A 16,572-nucleotide genomic window follows, 5' to 3' on the forward strand; every position below is an offset into this window, starting at 1 on the left:
GTAGCTGGGATTACAGGCGCACATCACCACACCTGGCTAATTTTTGTATTTTTAGTAGAGATGGGTTTCACCATGTTGGCCAGGCTGGTCTTGAACTCCTGACCTCAGGTGAGGAGGTCTGCCTCGACCTCCCAGAGTGCTGGGATTATAGCTGTGATCCACCACCCCCGGCCTCCTTTTAGCATTATTATAGTATTTTTGCATTTAAAATTTTAATCCAACTGTAGTTCATTATTGTGGATGACGCTCATACAACCATGAGGTAAATATTTGGCTTCCTTTTACCCAGTAACAGCAAACAACTGCTTTGACTTAATTTCATTTCCTCGACAACTTTCTGACAGATAATATCCATATTTGTACTTAGAGTTGAAAAAGAAAGCAAGCACCACTTTTGCAATTTTTACTCACTGTGACCTAAAGAATTATAATGCTGAAAATGTGCTTTGGAAGTCTGTCATGGTTATTTCTTTTTTTAGGCATCTTTTCAGGGCACACCCATCTCTGCATCACTGTCTGTTTCCTTGTGTCACAAATTTCTGTTCTTTTTTTCTCTCCCTGTTCCCTCTCATTTCTTTTTTCTCCTAATCTCTCCTTTTTCTTAACCACCTATAATGTTAATCACTTTAAATGCTTTTGACTCCTTTGTTTTGGTAGTTTAATTATATTTCATAGTCTCTATGCTTCTTTGTTTCGGAACAAGTTTTTATTTATCTAACTGTGAATTTCACTAGAGTTGTAAAATGTATGCCGAACATAGGATTTGGGGATTGCAAGCATTTACAGCTGATACTCAATTTCTTTCTTTTCACCACAAAAATGATTTTAGAACATGAAAAATATCTTTGGAGAAACAAAAAAATCAATTTCCTCATCATTTTATGGGTCTACATTTTTCAATATTTATAATCATATGGGATAAATGTTTGCATTCTGCTATTGGCTTGTGAACATTTACCTTATTTCTATGTGGTCTTGTTAGGGACAGTATACCTAACTGGATAAAAGGCTGTGTGGTTGAATTTGGCTTCTTGTTTACAAAAGAGTGATCCTTAGTGATCTACTTAGCCTCTCTGTTCCTTTTCTCTTTCACTGAGATGAGAAAACCTATCCTTCCCAATTTTTTGTGTGAGAATTAAAATGCAGCAAGAAAACACACACTCATAAACACGTCTGCTTTGGCAAAGGAGCACATCAGAAGGGCTGGCTTGTGCGCGCTCTCGCTCTCTGTGTATGTGTATTATGTTTTATGTTACTGTAAAAGATGTAAAGAGAGGCACGTGGTTAAGCTCTTGGGGTGTGGACTCCACCAGTCTCACTTCAGTTCCTTTTGCATGAAGAGCTCAGAATCAAAAGAGGAAACCAACCCCTAAGATGAGCTTTCCATGTAAATTTGTAGCCAGCTTCCTTCTGATTTTCAATGTTTCTTCCAAAGGTAAGCATAAGAGTCAAAGAAGTCCCAACCCAGCTTTCCCTGAAAGTGACTCTCAGTAACTCTTTTGCTTTTTACAGGTGCAGTCTCCGAAGAGATTACGAATGCCTTGGAAACCTGGGGTGCCTTGGGTCAGGACATCAACTTGGACATTCCTAGTTTTCAAATGAGTGATGATATTGACGATATAAAATGGGAAAAAACTTCAGACAAGAAAAAGATTGCACAATTCAGAAAAGAGAAAGAGACTTTCAAGGAAAAAGATACATATAAGCTATTTAAAAATGGAACTCTGAAAATTAAGCATCTGAAGACCGATGATCAGGATATCTACAAGGTATCAATATATGATACAAAAGGAAAAAATGTGTTGGAAAAAATATTTGATTTGAAGATTCAAGGTAAGTGTTCATTCCCTTAATTGCTTTATTTCAGTGTGGGTGCTATTTGGCAAGTTGGAAAATAGCATTTCTAATATTCCCCAGCGCTGACCTCTGCCTCCAGGGAGGCTATACAGGAAACCAGATGCATGTCTCCTGCCCCAGTGGAGACTGTGGTCCAATGCGGGAATGGGATCCACACATCTGATAGACCCTCAAGTCTACCTGCCTACAACTCTGTCTTCAGGTGCTTACAGAAATGTGGGGTTGGGTGAAGAACCTGGATTAAGGTGGCATTAATCGGGAGGGGGACACAGGTAGGCCGAGGGAAAAGGCAACTGTTCCAGGTTGCTGATGAATGGGCGAGCTAAGAGTGGGGCGAGAAGAAGAGGCTGACTGGAGAGCAGCGGGCCTTTCATCGACAGAGCCCATTTCAAGCCAGGCTGCCCTGAAGGAGGAGTTATATGGCAGAAAAGGGCTGGAAACAACATATTTAAGGATGAACAGCCCTTATTTTGGATCTGCTTGTCAGAGTGATACAAGGTGGTAGGTGATTTTTGCTGATATGTGTAGAAGATGCACAAGGTGTGGCTTTGTATATCTCTGCCTGTACTGGGAGGACAGGAGTGGATATTGAGGATGGGGTTAGGGAGACTAGTTAGAAAGCTGCTGCTGTAATCCAAGTGGAGTGAGGACCAATTAAATCAGATTTTTTTTGCATGCGGCCTGGGTATCATTAGGTTCTAAAGCTCCCTGGGGGATTCTAATGAGCTGCCAAAGTCAATCGCCACTGGCCTAGACCAAAGGGTGCCTGTAAAATAGGAAGAATGAGGATAATAAGGGTCAGGCATAGAGAAAGGTGGCTTAGGCAAGGGAGAGAAGGTAGAGAAAGTGGAATCAAAATGCCATTGAAGTCGAAAGCCCAGGGGGATGCTGGGGAAGTAGTGACAAGAAGGGAAAAGAAGAAGCTGCGCTTGGCTTGGGGAGGCAGACAGGAACCCCAGCATGAGCACAGGCCAGCCATTCAGTGAGCAAATAAGCATTTCTGTGCTTCACACAGAAAATATCACCAGAAGCAGGGACCCCACCTTCTTCCTGTCTGTCTCCAGCCCCATCTTCAGCACCTGGGCCTACCAGCAATCCCAGATAGTGTCAGATTGCCCACTCCAGCAATCCCAGACACTGTCAGCTCCCCTGAAGTGACAACTTTCCACACCCTAGTCCTGCAACCTTGAGTGGAGAGCACCTTGTAGAAATGTAGTGGGGTTGAGCATGGCGCTGAAAAGGGCCTCTGATTATGGGCTCTGGAAACCACAGATCTCAGGACTCCAAACAGCACAGAACTCGAGTGTCCTGTTTTGAGTGTGAGCCCTACGCGGGGGACCATGTTGGTGTTTTCACATTTGGGTCGCATTTAGCATTGCGGCGGAAATAATGGCTACCAGTTAGGGGTCAGGTGCTTGCTTACATGATCTTATTTAAAGCGCCCAACAATACTGAGACCTAGTTGTTATTATCTCCTTGTTATGTATAAGAAAACAGAGACCTAGTCAGAAGCAGCTTGTCCAAGGTCTCATTGCTTGACAGGAGCAAAGTCAGGATTCAAACTCAGAGGTCTTTTTGGCAAGAAGACGACCTTTTCTTTTTTTTTCCAAGCAGCTTTATTGAGATAATTCACCTACCATTCAATTTGTCCATATACTAAAATGGCCTTCAGTATATTCAGAGTTTTGTAACCATCACCACAATCAACATTTTCATTGCCCCAAAAAGAAACCCTTCACCCTTTAGCCGAAAGACAGTGACTTGCTTCGTGTGTGTGCACGTCAATGTCATACAACATCTTGATTCAACTTGTAGTTGGTCACTATTACCAGACTTAAGGTGACCATGGCCTTGGGCAAATTCCCTATCTGCTCTGAGTCTGCTTTTCCAATGACAACTTCAAGGGATATTCAGTGAGACAAGGTGTGTACAAGTGTCCTGCAGTGCCTGGGGCACAATGCCTGTTTTCTCAGTGCTAATGCCCTCCCACATCTCTTTGTTTCTCCAAGCTTCTCTTTTTTTTTTTTTTTTTTTTAATTGAGATGGCATCTTGCTCTGTTGCCCAGGCTGGAGTGCACTGGCATGATCTCAGCTCACTGCAGCCTCTGCCTCCCAGGTTCAAGCGATTCTCCTGCCTCAGCCTCCCAAGTAGCTGGGATTACAGGCATGTACCACCACGTCCGGCTAATTTTTGTATTTTTAGTAGAGACGGGGTTTCGCCATGTTGGTCAGGCTGGTCTCAAACTCCTGACCTCAGGGGATCCGCCTGCATCGGCCTCCCAAAGTGCTGGGATTACAGGTGTGAATCACGGCACCCGGCCTCCAAACTTCTCAAACTCCAGTAGTTGTGCCTGCATTTCCTTCATGAGGGAGTTGCTGCTGCAGGCTGAAGAGGCAATGGAGGGCCCCTTAGAAGCAGATGCTAGTAGGGAAGGGGTTAATCCCAGCAACTCAGAATTAAGGAGTTCTCATCCATGGAAGACCTTAGGTTGGATCAGTTCTAAGATGCTATCTTAGTGAATGTATACGGAGGTACTACTCCACAAGGGTGCCCGTCACTGCATTGTTCATGTTAGCGAAATACTAGAACAGTCAGCAGTTAGAAACTTATTAATCAATTAAATTAAGAATGCATCCTTTAAAAAGATGCATATATGCATTTATTGATGTTCATTAAGAAAAGAACTTCATAATATAATTTCACAATAAAGGGGAAAAGGCAGACTGTAAGATCACATAAACTAGTTTTAATTTTTAAAATATTACATATATATATATATATAGAGAGAGAGAGAGACAGAAAGAGACAGGGTCTCACTCTGTCGTCCAGCCTGGAGTGCAGTGGTGAAATATTGGCTCACTGCAGCCTCTGCCTCCTGGGTTCAAGCAATTCTCATGCCTCAGCCTCCTGAGTAGTTTGGATTAGAGGCGCATGCCAACACACCTGGCTAATCTTCATATTTTTAGTAGAGATGTATTTCACCATGTTGGCCAGGCTACTCTTGAACTCCTGGCCTCAAGAGATGCACCCACCTCAGCCTCCCAAAGTGCTGGATTACAGGCATGAGCCACCTCTCCCAGCTGAAATATTATATTATTTATATATGTACAGATAAATAGAAAATATCTGATAAAGATATACATGAAAATATTATTCATTATTGACTTTGAGTGGTGGCGTTGTGGGTAATTTTTAATCTGCTTTAAACTTTTAAAAATATTTTATCAGCTTGTACAATGATTGAAGTTGAAAGCCCACGGATGCTGGGCAGGGAGTGATAAGAAGGGAAAAGAGGAAGCTGGCTTGGGGAGGAAGACAGGAACCCCAGCATGAGCACAGGCCAGCCATTCAGTGAGCAAATAAGCATTTCTGTGCTTCACACAGAAAATGTCGCCAGAAGCAGGGACCCCACCTTCTTCCTGTCTGTCTCCAGCCCCATCTTCAGCACCTGGGCCTACCAGCAATCCCAGATAGTGTCAGATTGCCCACTCCAGCAATCCCAGACACTGTCAGCTCCCCTGCAGTGACAACTTTCCACACCCTAGTCCTGCAACCTTGAGTGGAGAGCACCTTGTAGAAATGTAGTGGGGTTGAGCATGGCGCTGAAAAGGGCTTCTGATTATGGGCTCTGGAAACCACAGATCTCAGGACTCCAAACAGCACAGAACTCGAGTGTCCTGTTTTGAGTGTGAGCCCTACGCGGGGGACCATGTTGGTGTTTTCACATTTGGGTCACATTTAGCATTGCGGCGGAAATAATGGCTACCAGTTAGGGGTCAGGTGCTTGCTTACATGATCTTATTTAAAGCGCCCAACAATACTGAGAACTAGTTGTTATTATCTCCTTGTTATATATAAGAAAACAGAGACCTAGTCAGAAGCAGCTTGTCCAAGGTCTCATTGCTTGACAGAAGCAAAGTCAGGATTCAAACTCAGAGGTCTTTTTGGCAAGGATGATGACCTTTTCTTTTTTTTCTAAACAGCTTCATTGAGATAATTCACCTACCATTCAATTTGTCCATACACTAAAATGGCCTTTAGTATATTCAGAGTTTTGCAACCATCACCACAATCATGTTACTGTGTTGCTGTTATAAGTAGAAAAAAATATTTCCATTCTGAAGAGACGGGCAAACTTCGTGACCCAACCTCTAGACTATGTACTAACTCTGTTGCTGAATGTTGATAATTTCCGTTTTCTTCCTTCTCAGTAACGCAGAATCTTGGGATGAGAAGAAAACTTTTAATTTAATTTCTGCATGCCTATATATATCGGGACATAAATGAAGTTTGACTATGATGTTCCATGGGGAAAATATTGGTGTCTGGAAGTCAGAGTGGGAGGGAATCATTGAAAAATAAGCTAGTCCATCTATATTATGAATGGAGAGAAACTGAGAGGGAAAAGTGGCAAGTCTGGGGGGAACAAAGTAAAGAATGAGAAAAAAAAAAAACAGAAGACGAGGAAAAGGAAAAGTTCACACAGCTAGGAAGTGATGGGGCTAAGATGTAGACCTGAGCCATCTAATGCTAGGCCTAGGCATTTTCCTTTTATGGTGCAGTCTCTGTGCGGGAGAGGCAAGAGGTTTGTGATTATCGAATGCATGAACTACCACTAATAATGTCGTGCCTAACGATCTGCCCAGGGCTTTGCCGCATGTTGCTCCTTTTGTGACAGGTAGGGTATGTTTTTCTGATCCTTTTCTGATGCTCTGAGGAGGGCCAGCGTAGACCCTGTGAGCAGCTAAGCAGCTCTGGGCTGGGAAAAGGCAGAACCAAGTCTCTGGTTCCCAGGCAGGTGCTCTTTTTCCCTAGAGCTTTGAGCTCCTTGGACACCCACACACTCACATGTACCCACCTGGCCCACTGCTCCAGGAACTTGGTGGGGGCAGATGTATCCAAGGTCCCCAGTCACATGTCAATGTGGTGATTCCTCCAGAATGGGGATCCTGGCTGCTCTTAAAGCATTGCCTTTCTCAAACTCTGGAGGCACTCTCTTACCCATACTCCTAAACCCTGACTGCCATGTTTTAGGTGGTGCCCCAAGACCACCCACTGGACCTCTCAGAGCCTTGAACATTTTGTCTGTAAATGGGAAGAAAAACATCAGCCTCTCTGTTAGGGTTAAGTGATATCATATATGTGAAAGCATTTTAAGGTATAAGACAGCATATAAACATTACATATGATACACTATTTAGTGGCATAATGTATCTATGAATGTCATCAGAAATAATTTTTTTCTGAATGCTCTTTGTAAATAAAATAAAATAAAATAATTTCCAAAAGTTGCTAGAGGTCTTTGACATTGTTCCCTTGTCCCTAACTGACTCCATCCCCCACTGTATAAATAGATATGCTTATTAAAATCAGAAAATTGCCTAAATTGAACTGGATCTTTACTTTCTTTTTAGAGAGGGTCTCAAAACCAAAGATCTCCTGGACTTGTATCAACACAACCCTGACCTGTGAGGTAATGAATGGAACTGACCCCGAATTAAACCTGTATCAAGATGGGAAACATCTAAAACTTTCTCAGAGGGTCATCACACACAAGTGGACCACCAGCCTGAGTGCAAAATTCAAGTGCACAGCAGGGAACAAAGTCAGCAAGGAATCCAGTGTCGAGCCTGTCAGCTGTCCAGGTGCGTGGCGGGCATCACTTCACAAACACAGCCTGCCAGGCCCTCAGTAGGCAGAGGCACGCTGCTCCAGGTCACAGGTGCTCATGCTGGGAGGCAGCCCTGGCTCAGGATGAGGCATGAAAGCATATCTCTTCCTCCTGGAAACCTTCAAGGGAAGCATCAGGGGAGGTGGTGTTCTATGGTTTTCCATCCTGGGAGTCCTCCCACTGAGCACAATTTGACCACAAGCAATTTTAAAGATCCTCTTCTAGGAGAAAGAATTGCAAAACTGAAGAAGGAGGAGCTGTAGAGAGTATCTCATGCAAAGCCCCATTTTCCAGAGAGGGAAACTGACTTGCCCAAGGTCCCTTGGCTAGTTAGTGACATGATTCCAACTGCTCCCCTAAAGATGGTCAGTGGTCAGCACCTCCTATCAGGAGTAAAGGTAGAAAGGCTGCAGAAACCCTGGGGGCAGGGTCAGGGGGGAATGGAGCCCTTGAGGCCAAAGAGGACTGTGGACAGCAAGGCAACACTCCTGGCACACAACAGGACAGCAAGGCTTGGGGACTAGCTCCAGAAAATCTCAAAACTCCAAGACCATAATGGATCCCCAGTGTCCCAGCCTGATGTGACCTCCAGAAGTATTTCTGAGAGGCAGCCTTCTGTAGTGCCCAAGCTCTCGCCTGGGAGTAGAGGTCTGGACTTCTAGTTTGGGTCTGTCCAAATTTAGCCAGAGAATCTTGACAGAGTTTCTTCCCCTCTCTAGGCTTCAGCTTCCTGGCCCACAAAAAAAATAAGCACCATGTTCACAGACTATTAGATGAGTAGGCTCTTGGATCCACTTCCAAGTGCATTCATGTGGGCCATTGGGCTGCCTCACAATATGGCAGCTAGCTTCCCTCAGAGCCCTCTAAGAAAGAGCAGGAATAAGTGCCCAGGACAAAAGTCGTAGTCTTTTTGTAACTTAATCTCAGGAGTGATATCCCAGTCACTTCTGCTGTGTTCTATTCATTAGAAGCAAGTTAATAAGTCTAGCCCACATTCAATCAGAGGGGATTGCACATAGGTGAGAATATCAGGAAGCACGGGTCACTGAAGGCCTCTGAGAGTCTGCCAATCACCAACTTGACCAGCATCACTTCACCCCCGGTTTTCCCACCAGTCATCCTCCCACATTCCCCCATCACTAAGGCACAGTGAGTGAAGTTGCCTCTCCTTGACTTCGCAACTTTTTTTTGAGACAGGGTTTTGCTCTGTTGCCAAGGCTGGAGTGTGGTAGTATGATCATAGCTCTCAGCAGCTTTGACCTCCCAGGCTCAAGCAATCCTCCCACCTCAGCTTCCCCAGTAGCTGAGATTACAGGAGCATGCCACCACACCAAGCTAATTTTTAAAATTTTGTAGAGATAAGGTCTCACTATGTTGCCCAGGCTGGTCTCGAACTCCTGTGCTCAAACTATCCTCCCACCTCAGCCTCCCACAGTGCTGGGATTATAGGCATGAGCCACTGCAGTGGCCTCGGGAGATCTTTGATTAGAGTTGCCAGATATAGCAAATAAAAATACAGTATAAGTACGTTTCAGATATTGCATGAAACATACTTATGCTAGAAATTTTTCATGTTTATCTGAAATTCAAATTTAACTGGGTGTTTTGCATTATATCTGGAAACCCTACTTTTCATGTTTATTTTTACTGGAGCCCACAAGTATAAATATGTGTGTGTATTAGGGATGGAAGGAGGGAGAGAGGGAGGACCTTGGGAGCAGCCAAGGTTTGAAGGATGGAACACTTATGTCCCTTACTCTATGGTGCAGAGCAGAAGCTCATTGCGAGAAGGACCACTAGGGAGATGGGAAGAATACCTGGGGAGAGATTAGGGTGGAGGAGCTGCTCTTGAAGACCCGAAAAGGGATTTGGAAGTTTTGTTCTGAAAGGCCAAGGCAGAGAGGAGCAATGGTCAGAGTCTGACCATTTGGCTGAGATTAGGTGAGTGTTTACATACTTAAAACCAAAATACTAGGAGGAAGGAACAGATTCAGATGCGCAAAAATACTTTGTCACATAAACTCATGGGCATGTGATCTCCAAGAGAAACTGTAGGAAGATAGTATGCCTGGATTTAGGAACTGAGAGGGCATATTTTTGACTGACAGTGCCCCCGCTGCTTCTGAAACATGATGGAACATTCCCCACCAAAAGTACTACCAGGTGCCCCAGGGCACCACACTGGACAAACTGGAGGGCAGGCTGTGTAAGGCATTGCCTACATTCCTGCATGTGCCCAAGATAAAATTGTGGCCACCCTACCCAATGACTTGGAGGGAAGATGGAGCTGGTGGCTGCATGACTTAGCCATGTTCTCCCCAAAGCATTTCAGGCCTGCCCTGCCCCACCCCGGGTCAAATCTGAAAAGTTCTCAAGCTCAGCAGGAAGTGGCCTCTGGTATCTCCTGCCCCTCGTCCAAGCCAGCAGGGCCTAAAGGGCCCTGAATCCTTTACTGACCCAATTTCAATGGTTTAAGATTATGCCTGCTTCTCTGGTGGAGGCCTCTTCATCAGTAGAGCTTAGAGAGTTGTGTAACTGGCAGGCAAAGAATGGGTCAGAGAGAGACTCGAGGAAAGAAAGCCAAGATGAATAAACCACTGCAGTTTGATGATCTGTTAAACTTGGTTTCTGAGCCTCTGACCCTCTCCTTGGGGCCCATCCTGGGCTTCATGTATAACAGTGTATCCCTAGGATGTTTTTGCCTGGAGAAGCATTTCTTTTGTGATGCTGGGCCAAGTTCCAGTTTGTTCTTCAGATGACCCCGTCCCCTGACCCGAGCCCCACTGCTGCTTCTCTAACTGCTATTGACTCACAAAGGGCAGACAGCCCTAGAACCCCTCCTGTTTCCCCTGTTTCTGGGAAACAGCTCCCAGAAACACCAGTGCGAGGACACTAGTAAGAGCAAGACCTCACATTTGTGTTGTTTTACAGTTTACAAAGCACTTTCATATCCATTATCTGATTGACTTCCAACAGCCACCCTATGATGTAGGTTTCATTATCTCTACTTTACAAAGAAGGAAACAGGCTCAGAGAGGTGAAGTAACTCTCCAAAGTTCACACAGCTCCTGCCTAAAAAAGCCTAGACCAAACCCATTTCCCTTAACACCAAAGTCACTGTTTTCCTCATTGCATTACAGTGACTGAAGGTCCAGCAACTGAAGACTAAGCCCACTGCTGTTACTAACTCACTGTGCACCCGGGTTTCTCTCGTGGCTCCAGGGAAACTCTGTGAGAGGGTGCTGGCCTTGAGGTCAGAGTGCTGGGCTGGACAAGTGAAATATTTACCCTGAGTGTTTGGAAACTGCCTGGTAGAGAGAGTGAGAAGGAATCATGGTGCAGTGGGAGTAGCCAGAGACGAAAGCAGGATCAACAGTGCAGAAACACCGAGACAAGGGGCTGCTTAAGGGAAATGCTCAGGAACAGATATTGTGTGGCTTCGGGCAACTCATTCTCCCTCTCAGGGCCTCATGTTTGAAACTAGAGGTTGCATTAGAGTATCTCTAAGATCCTCGGATCTAAAATTTCGTGATGCTTTCCATGACGGGGGCACTGGGCAGGCCGGCCTTGGTGCATGAACAATCAGGCATTTCTAGCCCCCGAGAGCAGTTTCCCAAAGAGCCTGCAGAAGGAGCTTCCCAAGGACCTTGGGTCCTTCCAGGTTTGACATCACTCACCACCCTCTGTGAGCCTGGGAGTTATGGGGTGAAAGGTCCCAACAAGCTCTTCTATCTGCTTGATGCAGGAGGCAGCATCCTTGGCCAGAGTAATGGGCTCTCTGCCTGGACCCCTCCCGGCCATCCCACTTCTCTTCCTTTTGCAGAGAAAGGTCTGGACATCTATCTCATCATTGGCATTTGTGGAGGAGGCAGCCTCTTGATGGTCTTTGTGGCACTGCTCGTTTTCTACATCACCAAAAGGAAAAAACAGAGGAGTCGGAGAAATGGTAAGCTCCCCCTCTTTTGTCCCACCGCAGGCCCCAGCAAAATCCCCATGAAACAGCTCATGGGGATGACACCTTGAATCTGCAGAGAAAATGATGGAAATAGGTAGTTTCGGAATGTCAGGGTTGTAGCCAGCGGTTATAGCTTGTTTCATTTTGTGGTTAGCTTGATTTTTGAAAAACAAATTCTTAGTGGTGACAATGTGGGAGCTTTGAGACACTGAATCCAGTTGGCCTCATTGGAATCTACCACTGAGGCCTACTTGGTGACAGGCTAATGTGAACATCTTTTGAATGAGCCACACTTCTCTACATAGGTAGAAAGGTTAGCTCCAAAACACCGTTTCTAGGAATAAATGTCCTATCTATGGGTGGCCCAAGGTGAGTTCAGGACCAAGCTCCTAGAAACACAGGGAAAATCATTCAGGTCATCAGGTAGTCACAGGAAAACAGCTGTTCTAAAGCAGGGTGCCTGTGTCCCCTTTGCTAATTCTCTGTTCGAGGGATGTGTTAGGGTTGAGAGTTTTTCCTCAGATCAGGCCTGTCTGACAATCTATCAGCAAAGAAAAGGTTATGCTTGCAAGTGGGGAGCAGGCTTAGGGAGCATCCAGGCCACCCAAGGCAGAACACTTCAGAGAATGGCCAACCCGGGGTCACTGTGGGGGGGCACAGATGAGTGTGTCAGCCATTGGCGGGACTTGCAGCCAAGGGAACAGGCCCTGGGGTTGTCTGCAATTCACGTTCACAGCAGGGCTTGGTCTCTCCCTAGAACCGGCAGGCACAGCCACACCAGCTACTTCCAGTGCTGCCCAGGGAGGTGGTCCAAACTTCCCCAGGCACCGGTGGCCTTGGGCCCCGTGCCCTCTGGATTTGGCTTCTTTACCTCAGACTTCTTCCTCAGTTCTCCTTCTGCCTCCCCATCAGGCTGCGGTCCCTCAGCCCCACGTCCCATCACACCACTACCCCCAGCCCAGGCCCCGAAACATCAGCCTGAACTTAGTCCCATTCTTCCCACCACGACTGTCCCACACTTTCCACCACAGCACAGCAGAATCGCTGGCAGGGCCCTTAGGCATGCCCGGCTTATCCTCCTCTGTGCCCAGCTCTGGCTGTTCTCCATGCTCCTCTCCAGCAAAGACCCCTTCTCCATTGACTAATGGTCAAAGACCATATCTTCTTCCAAGGTGGACCTCACTTGTCACCCCAAGACAAGGCAATCTCTGCCATCACCAGGCTGAGAAGAATGATGGTTAGCTCATGCTGATAAAAAAGTCGTTAGTCTCTGTGTTTTATGTCTATTAGTGCATCCAGCTTTCAGAGTGATCTTAGGAGATAGATTACAACACAGATGAGGAAGCTTAAGTTCAGTGAGGTTCAATTATTTGCCTTAAATCCTATGGCCAGTAGGCTGACTCAGGCCTAGGCTGAGGCAAGGAGCCCAGAATTTAAGGCATAGAATTTAAGGAGGCTGGCCTGCCCTTGCACAACCTGAAAGTTGGTGTGTCTTTAAACTGCATGCCTGTCAGCCTCGCTTGCCTCATTCCAGTCATGCCCTGGGTTGAGTAACCAGGAGATGCAAACAAGGGAGAAGGACAATGAGCCTGGAGGAATTCCTGGGAGCACACATTTAGGCGCCAGCTGCAGCTGCTGGAGTGGGTAGGCTGAGGACCCACTGTCCTGCTTGAACCAGGCAGGGTGCACAGAGCCGTAGCCAACCTTGTCTGTCCAACCCTGCCTGCAGTCTCAGCCATGTGGCTACACCCCATTCCTCCTACCAGAGCTCATGTGCCTCTGTCTACACTTTCTGGTGGCCCTGGGCTCTTCACAGAAATTGACATTGCGATTTTCAGTTCTTGTTGGCCTCTTACTTGATTTTAGGCTTCCTGAGGACAATTTGTGTCTAAGTCACAATGACACTTAACACTTGGAAGATGAGGAATAAATGTTGGAAGGACAAATGAACCAAATGGTGTATGGGCCAGGTGTGGTGGCTCATATCTGTAATCTCAGCACTTTGGGAGGCCGAGGCAGAAGGATCATTTGAGCTCAGGAGTTTGGGACCAGCCTGGGCAATATAGTGAGACCTGGTCTCTACTTTAAAAAAAAAACTTAAAAATTAGGTGGGTGCGGTGGTGTATGCCTGTAGTCCCAGCTAGTCAGGAGGCTGAGGTGGGTGAATCATTTCAGCCCGGGAGATCGAGAATGCAGTGAGATACGATCACACACTGCACTCCAGTCTGGGCAACAGAGCAAGACCCTGTCTCAAAAAAACAAAACAAATAAAAAACAAAAATAGTGGGTGAACAGAGTAGTAAACCAATGGCCAGTGCAAGCTTGCCACATAGGAGATGAAGAAGGACCACCCACTGCCCCATAATTCAGAACTAGGGCCAGGGGTTAGAGCCCTCTCCACAGTCTACTGGACATAACCTAAGCAACGACTGCAGGGCACGGAAGATGGCATAGAGGATGTGTTTTGTCCTTTCTGGAGGCCCTTTCCTCTTTGTGCTTAGAGCACACGAGCCATTTAGGTATCAAAATCACATTGTCTAACTTTGACTCTACACTCAAAGCCATCTGATGCTCACATTTCATGTAGTCAGAGGAGGCCATCTGGTTTGAATCAACATCCGGAAGTTACAGGGTGATGCTTAGAGAGGGCTTGTGCTTCCCCAGCCACACATCTCCATAAAGATGTAAGAGGTAATTATTTCAGCTGGGTGTGGTGGCTCATACCTGTAATCCCAGCACTTTGGGAGGCCAAGGCAGGCAGATCACCTGGTCGGGAGTTCGAGACCAGCCTGACCAACATGGAGAAACGCCATCTCTACTAAAAATACAATATTAGCCGGGCATGGTGGTGAACGCCTGTAATCCCAGCTACTCAGGAGGCCGAGGCAGGAGAATTGTTTGAACCTGGGAGGCAGAGGCTGCAGTGAGCCAAGATCGCACCATTGCACTCTAGCCTGGGCAACAAGAGTGAAACTTCAACTCAAAAAAAAAAAAAAAAAAAAAAAAAAAGGTAATTATTTCACCCCAGGGAGAAACTTCTCTTCCTACCTCCCTCTGGAGCCACTGCAAAGATGGCCTTGGGTGCAGGGACTGAAATACCTAACTTACAGCCTAAAGGAGTCCAGAGGGGCCAGCAGGGTGCTCCAGGCCTCTAGCAGCTGGGCACCTTCACAGATTCCCTGTGATTTTAAGAGTACAGGAAAAACTACATTACGAGTAGCTGTAGGCCTGCTTTCATGGACTGAAGTCACACAAAGAAGAAAATCCTGAAGGGTGAGGAGAGGAGGAGTTCTTTCCCTCCTAAGGCCAAGAAGATAGGTCATGAATTTCTGAGAAGCGAGTAAATTTCTAAGGACAAAAAGTCCCTTGCATGTATTCCAACCTCTTGCCGGAAGGTGGATTGCATGACAGTAGAATTGGGGGAAAGGCAGATCTAACATAGAAATGCCTCAGAAGGAATGTAGTTACTAATATCCTCCATGACTGCTCATAACCCCTTCCCATGCGCTCTAACCATGAGGTTCTTGTTCTCAGGGAACAATTTCTAGGTCAGCACAGAGGTAGGGTTCCAGGTCTGCGTGCTCTCTCTGATCATGGGAGCCCCAGGCACAAAGCCCTCCACCCATGTGTCTTCTTCCTGCTGATTCCTTGAGTTCTCTTGTCCTAGGCTTTCACTCTACCTTATGGTGAGCACTTCTTTCTCTCCTACAAGCTTAGAGTTCTCAGAGAGTAGGGGCAACTTCTGCTTCCTCATTGCATCCCCCAAAGCAGCTAGCATGGCGCCTTGCATATAAAAGGTACTCAATATTTACATTGATTTCACCTGGCCAAGATGAACTCTATTGAGGTTTTGTTGTCGCAGATGAGGAGCTGGAGACAAGAGCCCACAGAGTAGCTACCGAAGAAAGGGGCCGGAAGCCCCACCAAATTCCAGCTTCAACCCCTCAGAATCCAGCAGCTTCCCAACATCCTCCTCCACCACCTGGTCATCGTTCCCAGGCACCTAGTCATCGTCCCCCGCCTCCTGGACACCGTGTTCAGCACCAGCCTCAGAAGAGGCCTCCTGCTCCGTCGGGCACACAAGTTCACCAGCAGAAAGGCCCGCCCCTCCCCAGACCTCGAGTTCAGCCAAAACCTCCCCATGGGGCAGCAGAAAACTCATTGTCCCCTTCCTCTAATTAAAAAAGATAGAAACTGTCTTTTTCAATAAAAAGCACTGTGGATTTCTCCCCTCCTGATGTGCACATCCGTACTTCCATCAGGTGTTTTCTGTGTGCAGAACATTGTCACCTCCTGAGGCTGTGGGCCACAGCCACCTCTGCATCTTCGAACTCAGCCATGTGGTCAACATCTGGAGTTTTTGGTCTCCTCAGAAAGCTCCATCACACCAGTAAGGAGAAGCAATATAAGTGTGATTGCAAGAATGGTAGAGGACCGAGCACAGAAATCTTAGAGATTTCTTGTCCCCTCTCAGGTCATGTGTAGATGCGATAAATCAAGTGATTGGTGTGCCTGGGTCTCACTACAAGCAGCCTATCTGCTTAAGAGACTCTGGAGTTTCTTATGTGCCCTGGTGGACACTTGCCCACCATCCTGTGAGTAAAAGTGAAATAAAAACTTTGACTAGACCCGTGTCTGCTCATTGTGTGAAGGATCCCAGTGTCAAGGAGAGGAAGCTGCCGAATAAGAAAGAGCCTCGCTGGTGTGACAGCAGGATCAAATTCAGTCAACTCAATCCAGCTGAGACCTCCTTAGTCCTCACCAGAATGACCCGAACATGCTCCCCAGGTCTCAGCTGCAAAGCTGGGTCCAACAACCTATTTGTAGATTTCCATAATGAATTAAAGCCTCCATGCACAAACGTTAACAGGAGTCACCAGAAAACTTAACCTTTTGGGTCTTACTTTCTTGACTGTTCAGACATGGTCATAATGACCTTTACTGTCATCCTTGAAAACAAGGGAATCTATGGATACTGGAGGTGTCATGAACTCATCAGATGACATACAAAAAGATAGGCTAAGAGACAACTCAGTTGAATCAAATCTTAAGTGTCTTAAATGACTATGATTAAAAGGTCAGACCCCA

General features: G+C 46.3%; 1 protein-coding gene across 1 annotated transcript; it reads left to right on the forward strand.

The window, feature by feature from the left end:
• The first annotated feature begins 1,226 nt into the window (after nucleotides 1-1,226).
• Nucleotides 1,227-16,112, forward strand: CD2 (CD2 molecule). The gene is made up of 5 exons (XM_003806278.6): nucleotides 1,227-1,435; nucleotides 1,513-1,833; nucleotides 7,273-7,503; nucleotides 11,353-11,475; nucleotides 15,347-16,112. Exons 1-5 carry the CDS (start codon nucleotides 1,375-1,377, stop codon nucleotides 15,664-15,666), a joined length of 1,056 nt encoding a protein of 351 aa, XP_003806326.1. The 5' UTR covers nucleotides 1,227-1,374; the 3' UTR covers nucleotides 15,667-16,112.
• The last annotated feature ends 460 nt before the right edge of the window (nucleotides 16,113-16,572 follow it).

Source organism: Pan paniscus, chromosome 1 (genome assembly GCF_029289425.2).
Source record: "Pan paniscus chromosome 1, NHGRI_mPanPan1-v2.0_pri, whole genome shotgun sequence".
NCBI classification, from domain to species: Eukaryota; Metazoa; Chordata; class Mammalia; order Primates; family Hominidae; genus Pan; species Pan paniscus.

Excerpts from the sequence above, each read along its gene's own strand:
- CD2 (XM_003806278.6), top strand. The coding sequence starts at position 1,375 with ATGAGCTTTCCATGTAAATTTGTAGCCAGCTTCCTTCTGATTTTCAAT. Across the intron at positions 1,436-1,512 it reads TTTCAATGTTTCTTCCAAAG|GTGCAGTCTCCGAAGAGATT; the intron begins GTAAGCATAAGA and ends TGCTTTTTACAG. Across the intron at positions 11,476-15,346 it reads ACAGAGGAGTCGGAGAAATG|ATGAGGAGCTGGAGACAAGA; the intron begins GTAAGCTCCCCC and ends TTGTTGTCGCAG.